Source organism: Neolamprologus multifasciatus, chromosome 15 (assembly GCF_963576455.1).
Source record: "Neolamprologus multifasciatus chromosome 15, fNeoMul1.2, whole genome shotgun sequence".
Taxonomy (NCBI): Eukaryota; Metazoa; Chordata; class Actinopteri; order Cichliformes; family Cichlidae; genus Neolamprologus; species Neolamprologus multifasciatus.
In genome coordinates, this window is record NC_140453.1 from 892,017 (window position 1) to 912,507 (window position 20,491).

The following is a 20,491-nucleotide window of genomic DNA, read 5'->3' on the forward strand; positions in this document are numbered from 1 at the left end:
GCAACCCACAGTGACAGATCCACCCACTGTGACAGATCCACCCACTGTGACAGATCCACCCACTGTGACGGAGCCACCCACAGTGACTGATCCACACACTGTGACGGAGCCACACACTGTGACGGATCCACCCACTGTGACAGATCCACCCACTGTGACAGTTCCACCCACTGTGACAGATCCACCCACTGTGACGGAGCCACCCACAGTGACGGAGCCACCCACAGTGACTGATCCACACACTGTGACGGAGCCACACACTGTGACGGATCCACCCACTGTGACAGATCCACCCACTGTGACAGTTCCACCCACTGTGATAGATCCACACACTGTGACTGTTCCACCCACTGTGACAGATCCACCCACTGTGACAGATCCACCCACTGTGATAGATCCACCCACTGTGACTGTTCCACCCACTGTGACAGATCCACACACTGTGACAGATCCACCCACTGTGACAGATCCACACACTGTGACAGTTCCACCCACTGTGACAGTTCCACCCACTGTGACAGATCCACCACTGTGACAGATCCACCCACTGTGACAGATCCACACACTGTGACTGTTCCACCCACTGTGACAGATCCACCCACTGTGACAGATCCACCACTGTGACTGTTCCACCCACTGTGACAGATCCACACACTGTGACAGATCCACCCACAGTGACAGATCCACCCACTGTGACAGATCCACCCACTGTGACAGATCCACCCACTGTGGAAAACAATCAGTTGGAAATGACCAAACCAAAAAAAGCTGATATTTGTGTCACATTTATGAGGACAGACTCAACAGATGTTGCTTTCATGAAATGCATCGTTAAAGGAGGAAGTCGCAGGCTGTGTTGGACTCTTACCTCTGTCACAAAGCTGGTGGTTGCATTGCTGAGTGTTTTCAGCATGGGTGTGGCCTCCGCGTAGAACAGAGACATCCTGTTGGCCATCTCGTTGTTGACTTCATTCTCTATGTCCAGCTGTGGGTGCAGAAATAACCACGAGGCTTCAGGTTTACTCCCACTGCTGAGCAGAAACGAGCGCCTACACTGCCAACATCAGGCTTCAGGTTTAGATGAAAAAACTGATCAGTTTGTTCTCGTCCTGACTCGGGTTCACCACGAGAAAGACCGAGTACGTCCTCCAGATACAAATCTGACTAAAACAGGAAAAGATTTTCCCCAGACTCACGTTCATGTTGTTTATCTGGTTTCTGCTGATGGTCCTTCTGTAGTAGCTGAAGTCATTCTGGATGGCAGGATTCCTCATCTACGGGAAGACAAAGAGACAATCCATCATTTCGCCATCACATACGCACACGTCAGTGTTCGATAAAACCGTACAGTACAACACACGAGGTGTCGGGATAAGGCTGACTGTGTGTGTGCGTCTGAGTTCAGCTCGAGTGTTTCCACAGACCTTGAGCTCATCGAAGCGCAGAGTGAAGTGGAGGATCTCAGCGAACTGTTTGGCGAGCGCCTGCTCCCTCTCCAGGTGCTGAGTGGGCGTGAGGGGCGGACACGTCAGGGACTCCAACAAACTCTGCAGAGCCTTTTCTGTACACACACACACACACACACACACACACACACACACTCTTTATTCATAATCTTAAACGTAATGAGAAATTTGACTGTAACGTGACCTGTTCAGTAACACAAAGGAGGCGTTTGTTCAGCACCTAGTTTGAGGGAGAAGCTGTAAAACCTCTTGAGTTTGATGACCAGCGGGCAGACGGAGTTCCACGCTTTCTCCTGCAGGCTGTGATCACTGGGGTTCTGGATCGCCTGGAACCAAAGAAACACTCATCAACCGTCACACGCATCAACAGCACGGAGTGACGCACACAGATCTAAAATGTAAACAGGCTTTCTGTATGATAACAGGAGCATTCACAGCAGTTTGAGCTGTGTGGTGGCAGGCGTGTCTCCACCTGCTGTCGCTGTAAAGATGGAAACAGTTACACTTAAATAAAAGTCCGTTATTATTAGGGGTGGGGGAAAAATGGATACTGTGTAGCATGGTGATATTTTGTTTGCTAATAATGTATGGATACAGGGACAGCAGAAATCGATATTTTGTTACAAAAAGGTTTTTGTGCTCTGACTTCAGAGCATGTTGATCCTTTTTCTGAGCAAGAATCCTGACATTCCTTCACTGTCCAAATGTGTTTCACTTGTTTTTGGCAGCAATAAACATGACAGTTTACTTATTTTAATTTAAGACATGTTTTATTTTAATTAAGTTTAAAACTTTTTTATTTAATGTAAAATTATATTTTGTTTTAATTGACTTTCAAATTCTTCAGTTGCTGAAGGGGCTGCATAGTTTTCATAAACTGCATAGTTCAGAATAGCTATAATTGTACCAGATGGTTGATTCAGTTAAGTTGGACTAGACTGTAATACAAACCGTTCAGTTTGTCAACAATCAAACTGAAATGAGAGAAAGACTGAGTGTGAGACTTTGATATTAGAGAAAATGAATATTGATAAAGTTTACCTTTATGTACAGAATCTGAATATCGCAAAATATTTTTAAAAAATTGCAATAATATCGTATCGTGCGTTAAGTATTGTGATAATATCGTATCGTGGGATGTGTGGTGATTCCCACCTCTAATTATTATTATTGTTTTATATATTTTTCCATGTATGCAGTTCTTCTGTTCCACAGACTATTGAAATCAAAGTGAACAACTTAATAACTGCACAGAAGCGTCAGCAAAGCTCCGCCCTCTAGGATGACTGATTACAGTCAGAATTTGCAGGACTTGACTTGCAGCTTCTGTGCAGCTGATTGAATTCACAGTCAGCTGTTTAGTAACGAGATTCTGCAAACGTTGTGGGGATTTTGAGAATCAGGTCTGCTGTGAGCTCAGTTACTGAAGGAGAGCAGGAAAAGGCCATAACTTTGATCTGAGTGATCCCTGCATGCACAGCACACTAATGTGACTAAAATCTGCTTCAAGTGTAATGTGATTACAATAAGCCAAGAACAGTGAGGAGTAGAAATGCTCCCACACAGCTGAAGCTGTCGTGAAGCTTCGCTTGCATCAGTCCGACATCATAACTCGCTCGTACAGTTTGGGAGTTAGTGACTGGACAGCTGCCATATTCGGCATCACGGGATGAATCCAGAGATTTCCACTCAGGATTCCTCGCCATGCCGTGTCTCTGCGTTTCTCCTTACATCTCTGATCTCCTGGCCAGCCCCTTTGTAAGACTGCAGGCCTCCCAGGATGCTCTCAGACTCCTGGAGGACTGAATTCACCTGGTTCCACACCTCACGCTCGCCGTCTGTCGGCTGTGCATCTAAACACAAACATATATCAGAACACAAGCGTCTCTTGTATAATTACAGACAAACTTCAGTGTGAGACCGTGTTAGTTAATGAAACGAGCATGCTCGCTGAACGTGTTTGCTGCTAGAACGGAACTCGCCGTTCGTCTGAAATGGGAAACAGAACAAAAACGTTCAGCAGCACGACTCGAGTGAGGGACATCACTTCATACAATACAGCTGAGCTCTTTTACAGTCAAACCAACAAAACTGCCTTTAATTGTTTTAACTGCAAAAAGCCAAAATCACTGTGCAAACTGGCTCCATCGTCTTTCAGCACCTCGAGCTGAATACACACGGCGGCCGCGAGCTTCGAACGAGGCCACATTTACGCCAATAACACACAAACGTATCTGAATATGGCAGCTCACATTAAGGCAGATATTTTGAATATTTGACTGTAAAAGATGAGAGATGGGCAGAGTGTGTGTGGGGGTCAAAGGTCAGTGTGTCTGCACAGGGTCATCCAAAGCGTGCCGTAGCCACAGAAGGAGCTCGTACGTGCTCGAGCAACAGCTGTGACTGAAACAAACATCAGGTCTGATGTACGTACGAGCTCTGTGTCTCCTGCTGCGTGTTTATGACACCATGAACTTCTGCGTAACTCCTGCTTCTTCATCTCAGTGGTAAAAAAGTGTGAGGTAATGCAAACTCAAGCCCAGCCAGACCCGTCTAAGACTCAGAATAGAGAGCTGCTTATCATGACCACAGAGAGTCTAAATATAGAGCAGCGCTGACATTAAAACTGTGTCTGGGCTGCTTTGCATTTCAAAAACCTTCCACTCCTATCATTTCCTCTCTGCTGAATAAACAAAGCCTGGGGTTGGCTACAGCGAGCGAGCTGCTGAAATGCCACTGTGGAGGCGCAGTGTGTGTGTGTGTGTGTGTGTGTAAACATTGTGTTTACATTATGTCACATTTGGGTGCATGAAATGCATCACAAACACAAAGAGGTGCATGCGGACGAGTTAGTAAGAGCAGACGGCAAAGGTCAAGGGTCAGATCCATTCCTCTTCTGCTTGGCACACAAAGAGAAGAGTTCCTGTTCTAAAGCAGGGCTGAAATTAATCGTGCATTTTAATAACATTAGAAATGGAGGAAGGTTCACAGCGGCTGAACAGTCTGACCCCTGACCAGCCGGAGCGGCTACAGACAGGCTAACGGGACGACTGGTTGAGGGGAGAGGAGAGTGTGGGAGCGAGAGGACAGGCAGAAGCTGCGCTCACTTTCAAAGTCAAGGAAAAAGTTTGGCCCCTGTTCAAACTCTGTGCAAGTGAGCACTTTTAATAGATTCCCCATTTGGTTTCTGCAAGAGAGAGAAAAGAGAAAGAAAGGAGGAAGAGCACGTGTGAAAAAAGGGAGGAAAGAAAGTTGTTTGATTAGCGACGGGCGATCAGAGGCGATGCTGCGGGAGGTCGCGACCGAGCCAACAGGGGGGCGAGGAAAAAAGAGGAGAGAATAAGAGGACGCCGTCACAGTTTGGAGAGCAGAGGCTGACGGAGAGAGAAGACAGAGCAGAGCAGGTTACGCCTCCTTCTCCATCTTTTGTCCCACCGCCCGACCACACTTACTTTCAAAGTCCAGGAAAAAGTGTGGATAGTTCTCTATTTCCCTTGTTAGGACTTTTAGCAGGTTACCCATTCCAGCAAACCTGATGGTTAAAAAGAGTCGTCACCATAACAGATACCAGTACATACAGTTTCACAAAAGCACGTTCAGTGTGGCTGAGACCAGGAGCTGGATGTTAAAGGATGCTGCCGTACAGCAGCGCCTCTGAACACCAACCAGGCCTTTAATTAACTACCTGCAGTGAAAACTTTCTAAACAGACAAAACGATCAATCAAAAGTTTACAAAATAAAATAAAATCAAGTTTTTTTTCTCTTCTTCCTCCTGATTGGCTGCTCCTCGCAAACAAAAGATTCAAATACAAGGTGGGTGGAGTCAGCTAAGCTTAAAGTGCGCTCTCGGCTCACGTATACGCCGACTTCATTACATGAAGGTTTGGCTATGTTTACTGTACCATTTGCAGGGTGGGAAAAACTGTTATTGTCCTTTTATTTGCTAAGTTTAATCCTAGCTGCCGACCTGCCGTCCATCGTTCCTTTGACAGAAATGAAACCAACCGTGCAGCAAGCTTTGCTAGCTGATCTGAAAATGCAGATGATGATTGTCCAGGTGCAATTCATCGCCGTCTCTTCACACGTGTTTCCTGGTCAGTCGAGGCTGTGAAAGCAACCTGAGAAAAGTCTAGTTTCTTAACATTTCTTTTGGATTCAGGCGTCTCTGAAAGCAGCCAAATGCAGAGTCCTAAATTACAGTTACACTCTATAAAGCTTTTATTGGAGGCAAAAGGCAGCAATTTCCTGGGAAACGTCTCCCTCCCCCAGCTATGACGGGTGGTCACAGACTCTGTAATCACAGTGGGCCTAAACCTACAGCAGCATAACGTCAGGAACTCACAGAGATGCAAACAGTGTAACTCTGTTTATTTTAAAACTGAATTAGCTGCTACAAAAATGCTTTTAAAGTCTGTGTTAGTGTATTTGGCACACTTGCATTTTTACACAGTAAAGATAAACACGAGTCTTCTTTTCTCACACGTTAACAGCAAACTTCCCTCGACTTAAGCCAGAGAGTGAAGTGACAACAATAGAGACTCTGTGCAGCAGCGTGCACATGATAATCACACTGCATTTCTCTGCACAGCCTCCAGCAAGCTGCCCGCTATTTTTCACCGTGGTATTCGCTGCACATCCTGCGTCATAAATTCAGATATAACTGTGTGCATAATAACAGGCTGCATACTGTTCCTACAGCCTTTGATTGGAGGAAATTATATACCTTAAAAACACATCAGATTATTAAATGCATGCAGCGCAGTCAGACTCGGGGTTGCACCAGCAGGGGGCAGTGTTGACGTATGCATACATTCACTAACTACTGTGACGTGTCAAGCTGGTACACGTGCTGCTGTGCAAGCCTTATTTGTTCAGGGCAGACTCTAACCTGTGGCTACGAGTCCGCAGCTGCTTTATCTGCTGTATCTGCAGCAAGACTCCGCCCCCCACCCCTCAGGTACCAGTGAACCATTAAAACTGACAGCTGACTTTAAGACTGCGATTTTTCCCCTCTGAGATAAAACGGTCCAGTCAAGTACATTTGTGGTTGTTTTCATTTTGTGTGCACTGGGAATAAAAGACGATCAAACATGTAAGAAACAACCACGTGGTCTAAAGTCGTCATCATCGCTGTGATCGGTAGCTCTCTGAAGTCTTTGCACTACGAGTCGCTTCAGTTCCTTTGGCTCAAAGCTGAGTCTACCTCCCATTGTTTGGGATTTGACCTGTTGCTGCACCTCCCTGACATTCTGCAGGATCTGGCTGCCACACTGCTGCCGGGCTCGTGCACTGTTACACGCTCTCGTGCACTGTTACAGGCTCTCGTGCGCTGTTACACGATCTCGTGCACTGTTACACGCTCTCGTGCGCTGTTACAGGCTCTCGTGCGCTGTTACAGGCTCTCGTGCGCTGTTACACGCTCTCGTGCACTGTTACACGCTCTCGTGCACTGTTACACGCTCTCGTGCACTGTTACAGGCTCTCGTGCGCTGTTACACGATCTCGTGCACTGTTACACGCTCTCGTGCACTGTTACAGGCTCTCGTGCACTGTTACACGCTCTCGTGCACTGTTACACGCTCTCGTGCACTGTTACAGGCTCTCGTGCGCTGTTACACGATCTCGTGCACTGTTACACGATCTCGTGCGCTGTTACACGCTCTCGTGCACTGTTGCACGCTCTCGTTCCTAAACTACACCAGCTCACTTTTAACGGCCTACAGAGAACCGATTCATGTATGTGCGTGTGTACCCACTCACACAGCCAGTCTCTTTATCTACAGTAAAGCTATAATAAAGGTGATCTACTTTAAAGTTTTATTCTATTGTATTAAAAGTTGAATACAACATCTGTCACATGTACAGGTTTTTTAAACTGTACAAAGACGGGAGAATTATCGGACTTTGTCTTCAATTAACTAAACATGAGATGATAAAAAACCAGCACGCACTGTAGGCGTGAAACCAGTCAGTGTAAATATTGCTGATCTTCTCTGACGATCTGAACGAAACCCAATCAGCTTCCTTTAATGACGCATCTAAACGGGATGTGACCGCGTCACCGTTTTATGTTTACGGACTGAATTACACCAGCGAGCGGCACAACAAAGAACACGTCTGGGTAACGTTTACTCTCAGATCATCAGGTACAGTTAGGCAGCACAGGTTGTGTCTCTTAGTTCGAGCTTCTTGGTAACACCTGGTGCTACAGGTGTGCCAGTAACACACCAACAGTAGTGTCTGTGCGAGTGTCTTGTTTCACTTGAGACACAAGTGGGAAGAGGGTGGGGGGAGGGGGGCTCACAGGTTGAGTGTTTACAGAAATCGTGTTTGGGCCTGTGACGATGCTAGCATTAGCTTCCTAGCTCCCTCCTAGCTAGCTCCCATTGCCCACAAGTGGTGTAAAAAGGTGAGACGCAGACTGCAGGTCAGTGTGGAGGAAGCTTAAAGCTGAAGGCCGCTGTCGAGAGCTGAGGTTGGATGATGTTTATGGTTTTCTGTGTTGACCTTTAAACACCTTTCCAAGTATTTATGTGCTTGGTCGCACATCGTGGGTCACATTAAATAAATAAACAAATCTATTTTGTAAATATTAATCATACGATGTTTTAAAATGAATGATCATCGGTGGCACAAGAGCACGCACCCAACAGCTGACAAGTAGTTCACCAGCCGGTGAGTACGTGGTTTCACACCCAGACCCATCTTTACTCATCACACCCCCTTTTTTTTTGCACAACCAAGATGGCGGCGATGGTGGAAACGCTCAAACGCGCGATCGATACCCTGACTCCACCAGCCATCTTTTAAATACAGTCTATGTGTGAGGTATTAATGTGCACATCAGCAGCTTCTTATTACAGTCTGCAGTTGAAGTTACATTCATTTGGTGTTTTGAGCTACTGGAATCAAACTCTGATATAACCGCGACTCCTTCATGTTCGATTTGTTTTAATAAAGGCAGTTTTGTTGTGTTCTTCCTCTTTCAGCGGCAGCTATCGAGTATCTGTGTGAAGAACACGCTGAGAGTGGAACTAGAAATCATGAAGTGAGACTAAGTTTCCCTAAAAAAGAGAAGAAATTAAAAATGTAATAATCTGCGTGTCTGAATGGTGAAGCCAAGTTTTTGTGTTAAGACACGAGCGACCTTTGTGCTGCTCTCAGAGACCAAAACTCTGCTGCTTTAATCTCAATTTCAGCATTCCTGCTGCAGTCTGTGCTGCCATCTCAAGCCTATTTAAGCTTTGTAATTAAAGCTAATTCTATGCACTTAAAGCACCAAAACGAGTTCTCTGGTTAAACGACCTCCTCTGCCGTCTGGGGAGTCCTGACCAACACGTGCTCAGAAAGAAAATCCTGATCTGAGAAAACTGGTAACACAAATTATTTGTAGAGTTGGAGCTTTATTCTTTCAAATAAAACAGACAGATATTTTATGGCAGTCTCAAAAACGTACTTTAAACCTACCATAATCTCACTGGTGATTTTTTCCTTTTTAGACGAATAAATAAATTCAGGCAACATGTTCGACCCTCAAAAACACAAAAATAAAAAAAGGGGAAGTTCCCACTGACAGATGCTACACTCAATTATGAAATTACACAGAGGTGTTTAAACGATGCACTGACCCTTTTCAAGTTTTCTCTTTTAACTTTGTTCATTGCAAAGTTGCACAGATACCTGAACGTTTGCTAACCCTCCTCAGATCCTGTAACTACCAAACGAAGGTTTGGCTGTAAAGCCCAGAGAACGAGCAGCTTTCTGAGGCTTAACACAACAACCGCGGGCTGATCCCAGCTACCTAAGATCATGTAAACCACAGTGTTGCTGCTGGCTGACGTGTCTTAGTGCAGCTTGGAGCGCCGACTGTACAAACATGAAGCTGTGGTCATGAGTGCTGTACCTTCTCTGGTGGAGGACGTCAGGCTGCGGTTTATATCATCCGCTTTCTTTGTGTCTCTGTAACAACAAGAAAGGGAAAAAAGCACTTAGAGAAAAGGACACGACTAATACCAGCGAGGGAAACGCACCTCATTAAAAATGCACGTGCAGGTGTGTCTGTCACTGCGTGCACGCCGCACACCTGCCGACTGAACGGGCAGAGGATCAGCTTTCCACATTAACCAGCAAAATAACTCTTTTCTGCTGATGCACACGAGCCTTCAGACAAAAACGATCCTCCAGCATCACAAAACACACCTCTGAATTATTCAGCACTGAAATCGACACCGCGTCTGTCATATCCAAAGAAAAGCAGCTGATTAGCCCGTCTGCAGGTTACTGAGGTGCTGAACATCCTGCGCCATGCTGCGGCTGCACAATGCTGCAATTCTCTTTAAGGTGGGAGCAGAAAATAAACCGATGGTGCTGTCAACCAGCACAGCGTCCAACCAAAAGACCAGGATCACCTGAAGCTCAGCGTTCATCTGTGAGAGCTAATTTTCCCACATTTGAACCTAATATTTGTCACGCCTGTTTCTAAATGTGCACCTCTCATAGTTTGATTGATTTTCGCTCTCCATGACCAGGTTTTGTGGGCCAATGAATGCCCCAAATCTGGCCCACAAAACCCACTCATGGAGAGCGAAAATCAGTCAAACTATGAGAGGTAGTCTCCTGCTTAACAACAGAGAGACGCTTTCCTGGTGCTACAGTCTGGAAAAATATTCCTGTTTGGGAATGGGCCGACACCGGCCTGCAACAGAGTACTTTTACATGATGGCGAGGCCTGACTGCAGCGGCAGTAAAGCTGCGCTGTGGACGGTTACTACGTCTTACTACATTTCCTGTTGTGGCTTGAAATGTTTGTTTTACGGCCCCACGTGGCTCATTCTGGTCTGACCGGCTACTTGTGGACTGCTAATCTAGGCAGGAGCAAATATTCATGTGTAAACAATACTCCAGTGTTTGTGTGCAAAGAAATATAACCTTAGTTTTACCTTAATTTAATAATTGCTTAAAAGGGATCTGTTAGGCTTTTTTAATTCTTGAAGTTCATTGGAGCAGCTGTGCAGCTCGAGTCCGTTTAATATCATCCACGACTGTTCAACGTTTTTCTGATCTGCACTCTGCTCTGTGGTTTCACTGCGTTCATCACATGATGACCTCCAGCTCCAGCTAGTAGTCTTTGCAGGCGAGGGTGAAGAACTGGGACCTCAGAGCACTCAGGGCCATTATTATTGGATCATAAGAATTAGTCACTGTGCAAATGACACAGTGGGCATCATGTTGAATGTAAGTTACAGCCTTCACGTGCACGCACGCACTAATAAGCTCATGCACGTTTATATGGCAGCGAGGTAATGAACATATAATACATGCATCATGCAAATACTTCCACAGACACCCAAATGTTGGGTTTCTCAAACACTTTTTGTTCAACATAAAACTTTTTTGCAACCAAGACAATTCATCTATCGCAGAGTTTTTTGATACAAACGCCACGTTTGTTGTTAGCGTCTGATTTTCTGATGATCCGCTAATCCATTAACTAACATAATGTAGACATGTTACCAACTGTCACTGACTCTGCTCCACCCTCTGTGGAACCTGCACAGCAACAGTGCTGAGAGAAGGGATGCTGCGGATGATTGGGTGGGTGGATGGATGGACGGGTGGATGCATGGATGGATGGATGGGTGGATGCATGGGTGGATGGATGGGTGGATGCATGGGTGGATGGGTGGATGCATGGGTGGGTGGATGGGTGGATGCATGGGTGGGTGGATGCATGGATGGATGGGTGGATGCATGGGTGGATGGATGGATGGATGCATGGATGGATGGATGGGTGGATGCATGGGTGGATGGATGGATGGATGGATGCATGGATGGATGGATGGGTGGATGCATGGGTGGATGGATGGGTGGATGCATGGGTGGATGGATGGGTGGATGCATGGGTGGGTGGATGCATGGATGGATGGATGGATGGATGGATGGGTGGATGGATGGGTGGATGGGTGGGTGGATGGATGGGTGGATGCATGGGTGGGTGGATGCATGGATGGATGGATGGATGGATGGGTGGGTGGATGGATGGGTGGGTGGGTGGATGCGTGGATGGATGGATGGATGGGTGGGTGGGTGGATGCTTGGATGGATGGATGGGTGGATGGATGCGTGGATGGATGGATGGATGGGTGGATGGGTGGGTGGATGGATGGATGGATGGATGGGTGGGTGGGTGGATGGGTGGATGCATGGATGGATGGATGGATGGGTGGGTGGATGCGTGGATGGATGGATGGATGGATGGATGGATGGGTGGGTGGATGGGTGGATGGGTGGGTGGGTGCGTGGATGGATGGATGGAAGGATGGGTGGGTGCGTGGATGGATGGATGGAAGGATGGATGGATGGATGGGTGGATGGATGGGTGGGTGGGTGGATGGGTGCCTCCAGGGACTCGAGATGCTCTCCTCGTAAGGGCAGAAAGTGCAACTGTTCCCTGCGGTTGGACACGTGAATGGTCTTTAATATCACGCCCACTTTATACATCAAACTTCCTTCTTTTTCTGCACTTCAGCTTCTTTGAAGTCGTCCTTCCTCTTTGCCCCATGTGTCCGTTTCATTCCCTTTTCCTTCTCTGCTTCTGCTTTCAGTCAGAGCAGGATTTCCCCATTTGTCCCCAACTTATCTACACAATCAAGCACGTTTGCAAAAGTCAGCCAGTACGCACTGCACTAGAATAAAAACAAACCAATAAATAAAATATGCAGCATCAACACTTCACACTTGAGCCATTCATACCAGTGTGCAAACCAACAATCTTAAACTACCAGCACATTTATCACAGCACTCAGAGCTGAGCGCCGGTTTATTAGTAAGTCAATAAATCTGTCAATCATCCCGGCAGGTGGTGCAGTCAAACAGTGTGGAGCGAGATGCATGCAGACTTCTCAAAAATAAACATGTTTTTCAGGAAACATCAATCAAGAGCTAGAATGGAATTTTCCAGTGACCTCAGAGGAATAACATGCGCAGTAATACATGGGCCGCTTCTGTCCCATGTAAGTTACCGAAGGGGAGAAACCAAAACAACTGAGCGCAGTAATGTTGATTTTATCCAACAGATCTGCTGTTAAGAGCACGAAGGTATGAGTGAGGAATGAGATAAGTGAGACACACTGATGGAGGAAGCAGGAAGAGAAAAAGGAGAGACTGGAAACCAAAGCTGTGAGACAAGCCAAGCAGCCTGCTTATTGCTGCACCAGTAAAGAAAATTAATTTGTTTGCTATGAATCACATTTAAAAAATCGATACTGATGGTCATCGAGATCACTGTAGTTAACTAAAACGATCACTTTAGGGGTTTTTAGTTATTATCTGCTAGTAATGCAGCGTGCTTCATGAGGCATTGTTGGATGTGTTTGCTGAGACTCTGGATGTTTATAAGACTGAGAGCAAAATGCTTCCAAAAAGTTCTGTTTGTATTGTAAAAGCTCTGCTGAGGGGCCTGCGGCGCCCCCCTCATACAATAACACTTAGACTGAACTGAAACTAACAAAAGAAGCTAAAACCAAAAAACCAAAATGAAATTTAAAAAACTGAGGATCACATACAGGGAATATCCTTCCACGTGGTTATGAGAGTGTGTATGTTCAGGACAGACGTGACAGATTCAGGGAAACGAAACAGATGAAATTTGAATGAATGTATGAGACGCAGTAAATGACAGCTCCATTAGTGCTAATGGTTTTAGGTGATCTAACATTAAGGTGACATGCATTTTAAATTTCGGCTGCACGCTGGTGTTCAGCTGGACTTGTTTGGTGTGTTGGACTCATCATCAGCTGTGACTTCAAGTGAAAACAGGACAGCAAACATCAAAATGATGATTCTAACAAAGTAGCAGCAAAGTCATGAACACAGTCGGATTAGTCACACACACAAAATCCAGCGACTGTAACTTACTGATCATAAAGTCTGCTCATGCTGATTATGTGGCAGCTGTTTCTAACATTTCTAACAAACGAGAGGCGAGTGCCACAACACATCACCTTCCCATTTGGCCTACCGTTTGATCCCCACTCTCTACTGCCACAGCACTTCCTGCTTACTGATAATTTTCAGCTCTATATTTTTAATCATGGACTTAATCATAGAGTTTATCTTACACAGAGGCTCAGTGAGGGTTTTCAGTACGCCGTCTGTATAATAACTGAAATAAGTGGTTTTGCCTCCATTCCTTCGTCCCCACAAACAAGACAGCAAGTGGGTGGGGCTTCTGTGCACCTGAGATGACCCTATAAGACAGGGGCGGGGAACTCCAGGCGTCAAGGGCCGGCGTCCTGCAGGTTTTAGATCTCACCCCGGGTCAGCACGCCTGAATCACATGATGAGGTCATTTAGCCGTTTAAATCAGCTGACACATCTAAAACCTGCAGGACGCCGGCCCTCGAGGCCTGGAGTTGGACACCCCTGCTATAAGAGAATCCCCCCCCCCTTCTGACATCACACAGAGCAAAGATTAGCAAAAAAGTGCCGTCATTTTACATCCACGAAGGGGAGGGTGGAGCACTCGTCTCTGTCAAATATTAAAGAGCAAACAAACAAAAAAACAACAACAAGAAGCAGTTATTGAATGACTTCATCTCTCGAGTGCAGATGTTTTCCCCTCAGCTTCCATGACACTGTCGAAAGAATTGAAGAAGTCTGACGAGTCTGAAGAGCAATCAGGGAGTAGAAACGAGCAAATTCAGCATCCTGCTCTTACGTGAGCTTCATGTACAGAGTGCTGGCTCCCTGCCTGCATGGACGTGAAACAAACTTACATAAAGATGTTAACAGTCTCTGTGTGGACAACCACACATGTGCCTGCCTGGGCTCGTCTCAAAACCATCCGTTTCCATGGTGACAGCAGAGAAGTGCGTTAAATAAGAAAGACGGACAGCCTGGAGGGGACAGACATGTGGACACACTTTGTTCTGTAAAGGCTACCGGTCAGGAAAAGGGAAGGTGTGTGATGAAGCAGCTGCCACTAACGATGCGAATCTCTGCCAAGAAGGTGCTTAAAACAGGAGAGCGGCAGACTGCAGACACACGAGGGAGACGAGAGGACGGATCACCGGAGAGGGATTGTGGATGTAAACAAAAACATGAAGAAACAGATTATCGTTATCATGACGGCGCCTCAGCGACGCTGAAGTGGAGCAAACAAAGATTCCTCTTAAAGAGCACAGATCGATCTGTCTGTAAACCTCATAAAACAAGTGCATGCATGTCTTTGCTGTTTTCACGTATACAGCATAGAAAGGAATACTGAGAGGCTCAGCCAACGTTTACACAGGAAAACAAAAGACTGCATATCCCACAGTTCACTGGGTTAAACTGACCATAAGTTCTTATCTGCTGTCATATCAGCTGTGTTTTCACAGCGTGGTCAGCAGCAGATAACCGCTGACCACCCAATAAATCTGCAAACACATAATCTAATGCAAATTTGTCTAACAGCAGTTTCCAAACAAGTGTAAGAAACTGAAGCCTGTGTAAACACGTCATATCTTTATTTATTCAAATTTTAGTGTCGACCTTTGTAAGATAAAAGTCTGTTAAAGACATTTTATGCTATTATTCAAATGGAGATGATCTGTTTCGCTTCCTCCACAGCTGTGATTTACAGTGGGCACCAAGACCTGTTTAGTCATAAGTATACGGACATGTTAAAAGTGCAAGACTCACAAACCCAATCACAGGAAGCTACGTTTGTCAAGCCTGACACCACAACTGACTCTCCAACTTTTCTGAGTAACACAGAAAATGTCAGATACGAGTACAAATAGAACATTTCCTTCTTTTTCTTTTCTTTTTACCTCTGAAGTGTAAATAAATAATAAATAATTTTTTATTTATGTAGCACCTTTCAAGACAGAATCACAAAGTGCTGCACATAAGATTACAAGTCATAAAAGATTTAAAAAGAGAAAATAAAACAGACAAAAAATGAACCAAAAGCAGTTTTAAAAAGGTGAGTTTTGAGTTGTTTTTTTAAAAACTGAGTCCACAGTTCTTAATGTTTGGGGGGAGAGTCCACAGTTCTTAATGTTTGGGGGGGAGAGTCCACAGTCTCGGGGCCACAGTGGCAAAAGCTCTGTCACCCTCAGTCCTCCTCTTAGTATTTTTTAAAGCAAGTAAGCCCTGATCAGCTGACCTCAAAGACCTGCTGGGACATCGGGCTGTAGCAGATCAGAGATGTAGGCAGTGCAGAGATGGAAACTATCAGGATGTCCCGTCTCCTTTGTGCCCAAATCATGTTGTTGCCCCGAGGCAGCAGAGGCGATGACCCACTTTGGATCAAAACCTTTTGTCTTCTCGCTGCTACGTTGACATTTTCAACAATCAGCACATTTACACGTCGTACTGTCATCACTGAGTGCAGACGGCTGGATGAACAATATAACCAACATCACTTATTGCAAACAGTAACGTTGCCCTAATGAAGACTGCACAGTGAAGCAGGTTCACACATTTTACATTATTACTCCTGTTTTCTGAGTACTTGCTGATGTTTCTCTCGTGAGTCTCTCATCCTGCAGACGAACTTCAGCTCTGACAGCAGCCCCTGAAGCCGTCCTCCACCTGCCGTAGGTTCTGGTTGGAGCAGATCTCCAGAGCAGAAGGAGCATCACTGACAGCTGGAGTCTGAGTGCGTCTGACCAGACGATCAGATCCTCTCTTGGGAAGCAGAACGATATTGAGACGACCACCACAGCAAACAAAGCTGGGTTAAAGATAAGAACGGAGGGCTCGCTGTGTGGGTGGGGCCGGACCTTCATTACCCACACCTGGTGATGTTTTGTGAGCACAAACAGACATGAAATCCAAAATGGCGTGACAGCTGTTGATATTCACAGGATTGAACCAGTAAACCAATTATTGACATGACTGAGCATCATATCCACCTGGAAAAGCACATTTCCAGCATCACTCCAGGTCACGCAACAAGACGGTGTGCAAACCTGTGAGTAAGCACGCGTGAGACCACGTCGGACACACGTTTTCCAACCAGGTGATGAATGAAATGCACGTACACGTGTAATAGATGACACAGCAGGCTACGTTCATGATGTGGAGAGGATGGCGAGTTCTCTCAGGGTTCAAACAAAGGTTATGGAGGTTCAACGGGCTGGAAGACTACAGCCCTCCCATGAGTAAATGACTACGTGTGTGTCTGTCTGGAGCGTCCTGCGTCCTTTCTGCATGGCAACAGCCTATGAAAGGGTCACGAATCAGAACGGCGAGCTCTGCCACCGCGGACTGGATTTTGTTCTTTTCCACATTAACTCCATGTTTGTTAGAAACTCACTGGCCTTTGATACCAACTCACCTTCAAAACAGTACAGTTAAAAATGTATTTAAAAAGATGTAATTATACATGTTTATAAAAAGCCGTTTGCATTCACACTAATGCAAACGAGGCCTTTCATTCATCAAGTGCTAACTGTTACACAGGAAACATGTCAGTCTGCTCGGTGACAGAAAAACCTCAAGTGACGGAGCGAGTGCTGAAGCGTGTGGGAACTGTCTGCAGTTCCTTTGTTCTCATGCACAACTTCATGCGTGCACAATAAATCAGCTCTGGTCTTCTGGTAAACAGCAGTTCCTCGTCAACATGCTGCTAAAAACAAAAATCTCATGAAATCGCATCATGTTGTTTCTTCAAATCACTGAATAACTGAATAATCAGATCAGCACAACATCTACCAACACGATCAGCGTGGTTGTTTAGCATGCAGCAGTGAGTACTAACATTATATACTGATGGTTATTATACATACAAGTAATATGTGGGAGGAGGAAGTGCTGCACTGATGCTGGAAACGGCTCGCTGAACCTGATCTGCACTCTGTGGAATGTGGTTCCTGTTTGATTCGTCACAGGCCCGCGAGCACCTGAGCCGACGGCGTCAAACGGGGGAAATATTTTCCTGCCTTTTAAATGGTGACGCTGGTAAAACAGAAGCTGGAACATCAGCACAGGCTGATAAGATGATCTTCATGTAAAGTAAAAAGAATAAATGGATAAATATAAACATTTGTAAAAAGCTTGTGGTGCTGTTCAAATAATTCCCAGATGAAGGAAAATGAGCAGCAGCCAAACGCTCGTACACTCTGGCTACGTCTGGGAGATTATCTACACGCCGCTCTGGCAACGAATCAGTCGTAGAGCTCCTGTAAGACAACGCAATAAAAATCTGTTGAAAAGAAACTTTCCTCTGAATGTCGTCTCGATTTGAGCGAACGATGCAGCACGAGACACATTTTAGGAGAATCTGTTACAGATCAAGAACGAACACATAATAATAGAATAAACAAAATAATCCCTTTTCCATTATTTTCAGTAGCACGAGGTATTAATTATTATAAATAACCACATCATTACAAATTTATAGCCTAACAAAGTCTAATTAGAAGCGGCGTTGAAACACATGACAGGGCTGCATGACACGTTCAAGTCCTAGAACAGTTTTATTTACACGGCGCCAAATCACAACAGCAGTCGGCTCAAGGTGCTTTATACTGTAAGGACCCTACAATAACACATACAGAGAAAAACCCAACAATCATATGACCCCCTATGAGCAGCACTTTGGCGACAGTGGGAAGGAAAAACTCCCTTTTAACAGGAAGAAACCTCCAGCAGAAGCAGGCTCAGGGAGGGGCGGGGCCATCTGCTGTGATTGGTTGTACATACACAACTAAACTTAAGCGAATAGCTTGTGAAAGCACACAAAAGTAAAACCAGTATGCTTGCCCACTTGTAAGCACATTAAAGACCAGTTAACCATTTACAAACAACAGAGCAAGTTTACAAAAACCACCCAGACAACTTTCAACCAATGATTGGCCAATTATCTGCAGCGATTAATAATTATATTGATTCTTCACAAAAAAGAAGTTTTAGCACCAGTTTAATTAACTCTGTTATTATAACGAGTTCCCAGGAAACCTTTCTGCCTGCTGTGGATCCAGAGCTGTGACACCTGAACTGTTCCTGAAACAGCATCGCGCCAGTTACGACACGGACGCGCCCATTTTTCTTGGCCTGCGTGTGCCCAACCTGTGTGTTCGCGTGCGATTGGCTGGCGCGGCTGCAAGGAAACAAATATTTTAAGTTTAAAAGGCTTCTGTGCCAAAGCCAGATCTGCAAAGTAAACGGTTTCCTCTCTGTATAAACCACAGGAAACCAAAATCAACACCAATGCCCCGAAATAACTTGTGTTTAGGAATCTCTAGGAAAATGGCTGACAAGCATAAACCAGTTGTTTAACTGGTGTCTGTCACTACCAGCGTAATCCAAAGTGGCTTTGGAATAGCACCGAGTGTCAGTGCAGCACACGAACAAAAGAAACTGGGGGCTCGACACTAAAAATAGTTCATAGTTCAGTCTGAACCTCAGTTTGTCGCTAAGAAAAAACCATAACAGTCCTGATACCGACTGTATGCTTTCAGGCTGTGTGCTGTCTGACAGCAGAATCAGTACACAACAATGATTAAATGTTGCACACACACTGATGTACAGTATGAACTTAATGAGCCCTTTTGGGGGGGGTCACCAAGTGGCATATGGTCAAAAACTGCTCAAGTTAAGCCCATTAACTGTAGCTCCTCCAAAATAAAAGCACATTGGAACACACCAGCTTGGCTCTCTGCATCCATTTTTAAAATCCCTCGGCTGTTTTGACTGGCGAGGAAAACAGGCCTTCAAATTGGGTTAGGGGAGCTGCGTCTCCCTCAGGCGCCCTTTGCTGGAGCAAATGTGACAGCGGGGCATTTTGGAGGGGGTTGAGCTCAGCTCAAGGGGAGGTTGGCTGAGTTTTGCCCTAATATGGACATGGGCTGGGGGGTGGGGGTGCTGTTGGGAGGGAGGCAGGCAGGCAGGGAAGAGGGTGGGCTGGGTGGAGAAGGGGAAACCTGCCTAGCACCACCACAATGGCAGCCTTGCTCTTTATCCTCCCCTCTCACAGCCTGCTTCACATACCAGCACAGGGTTCAACTGTTCTGCTCACCACTCTGCAGGCTCTCTGCACTGAAGAACTCTCAGCAGCCGGGATCAGGCATCGAGCACAGTTTTGAGTACTTGTGCTGCTCTCTGAAAGGCTCTCTCTCAGAAACAGCACATCTCATATCTGACAAACGGCTACGCGCTCCAGCTCGCTGTCACCGAGCCTCCTCCTCAGCGGCCGCTCTCGGCTCTGTGCGCCCTCTGGTTCATCCAGCTGGGTCACTTTACACTTGCTCCATACAAACTCACCACTATCCCTCCTCTAACATCTGCAGGCAGATGAAGAGGGACGAAGATAATAAACAGACAAAAAAGTCACAGTGACCGTTATTCTGTTCGGTGAGTGGGAAGGGTGACGGGGGGAGGGGTGTCTGCGGACATAGTAAACATCTCAGAGAGGCCTCTGTCAGCGCTGAGAGAAAGTGGGATAGATGGAGGGAGAGACTGCCAAGGCGTTTAAGAGTGCATGAGGAGAACAATAAACGGAGGAAAAGACTCGAAGAAAACGAGCGAGTGGGAAAGCAGAAGCAGGAGGTTGGTATTCGGAGAGCAGGGGGAGGCTGGCTGCTAGCAGCTAGTGCTGCGTAGCGCGGGACTCCAGGCGTAAAAATTCCTCCTACGTTTCTGTTCAATGCCACTTCTGTTCTGCCCGGCCCTGCTTGTCAACAGCGATGTAGATACAAAGGGAACCATGTCTGTGTGTGAAACCAGCGTTAGCAAATATGAATGTGAATCAAGCTAACTTCCTCAACACACGCCCTTTCTCTGAGAGCTGCAGAGAGCAGCAAGGTTGTCTTAATATACTCGGATAGATGTGCTAATGCTGCAGACTGCCTTGAAGCAACGACATCAGTAGACTGACTTGATGATACTTCAGATACTTCAGATACAGAAGTTCTTATTCTAAGAGAGGGACAAACTTTTTGACAGCTGGATAAGGAGACTGGCACCTGTATCTGTCAGGTAAATATGAAAACAAGACAGCCACGAAACAAAAACCAAACAATCGGCCTCCGAG

General features: G+C 45.9%; 1 protein-coding gene across 5 annotated transcripts in view; it reads right to left on the reverse strand.

Annotated features, from left to right (window-relative positions):
• Positions 1 to 20,491, reverse strand: part of fam49a (family with sequence similarity 49 member A) — a 34,404-nt gene that overhangs the window by 3,922 nt on the left and 9,991 nt on the right. For 2 of the 5 annotated variants that reach the window (XM_085133918.1, XM_085133921.1), the window contains exons 2-8: positions 9,371 to 9,426; positions 4,574 to 4,653; positions 3,198 to 3,319; positions 1,687 to 1,792; positions 1,425 to 1,561; positions 1,197 to 1,274; positions 869 to 985 (exon numbers count right to left, since the gene is read on the reverse strand). In XM_085133918.1, coding sequence (XP_084990044.1) covers positions 869 to 985; positions 1,197 to 1,274; positions 1,425 to 1,561; positions 1,687 to 1,792; positions 3,198 to 3,319; positions 4,574 to 4,646 — 633 coding nt within the window. In that variant the 5' untranslated portion in view covers positions 4,647 to 4,653; positions 9,371 to 9,426. Of the gene's footprint in view, positions 1 to 868; positions 986 to 1,196; positions 1,275 to 1,424; positions 1,562 to 1,686; positions 1,793 to 3,197; positions 3,320 to 4,573; positions 4,654 to 4,918; positions 4,999 to 9,370; positions 9,427 to 20,491 lie in introns of all 5 variants that reach the window. The other 3 variants (XM_085133919.1, XM_085133922.1, XM_085133920.1) reach the window with 2 other exon arrangements.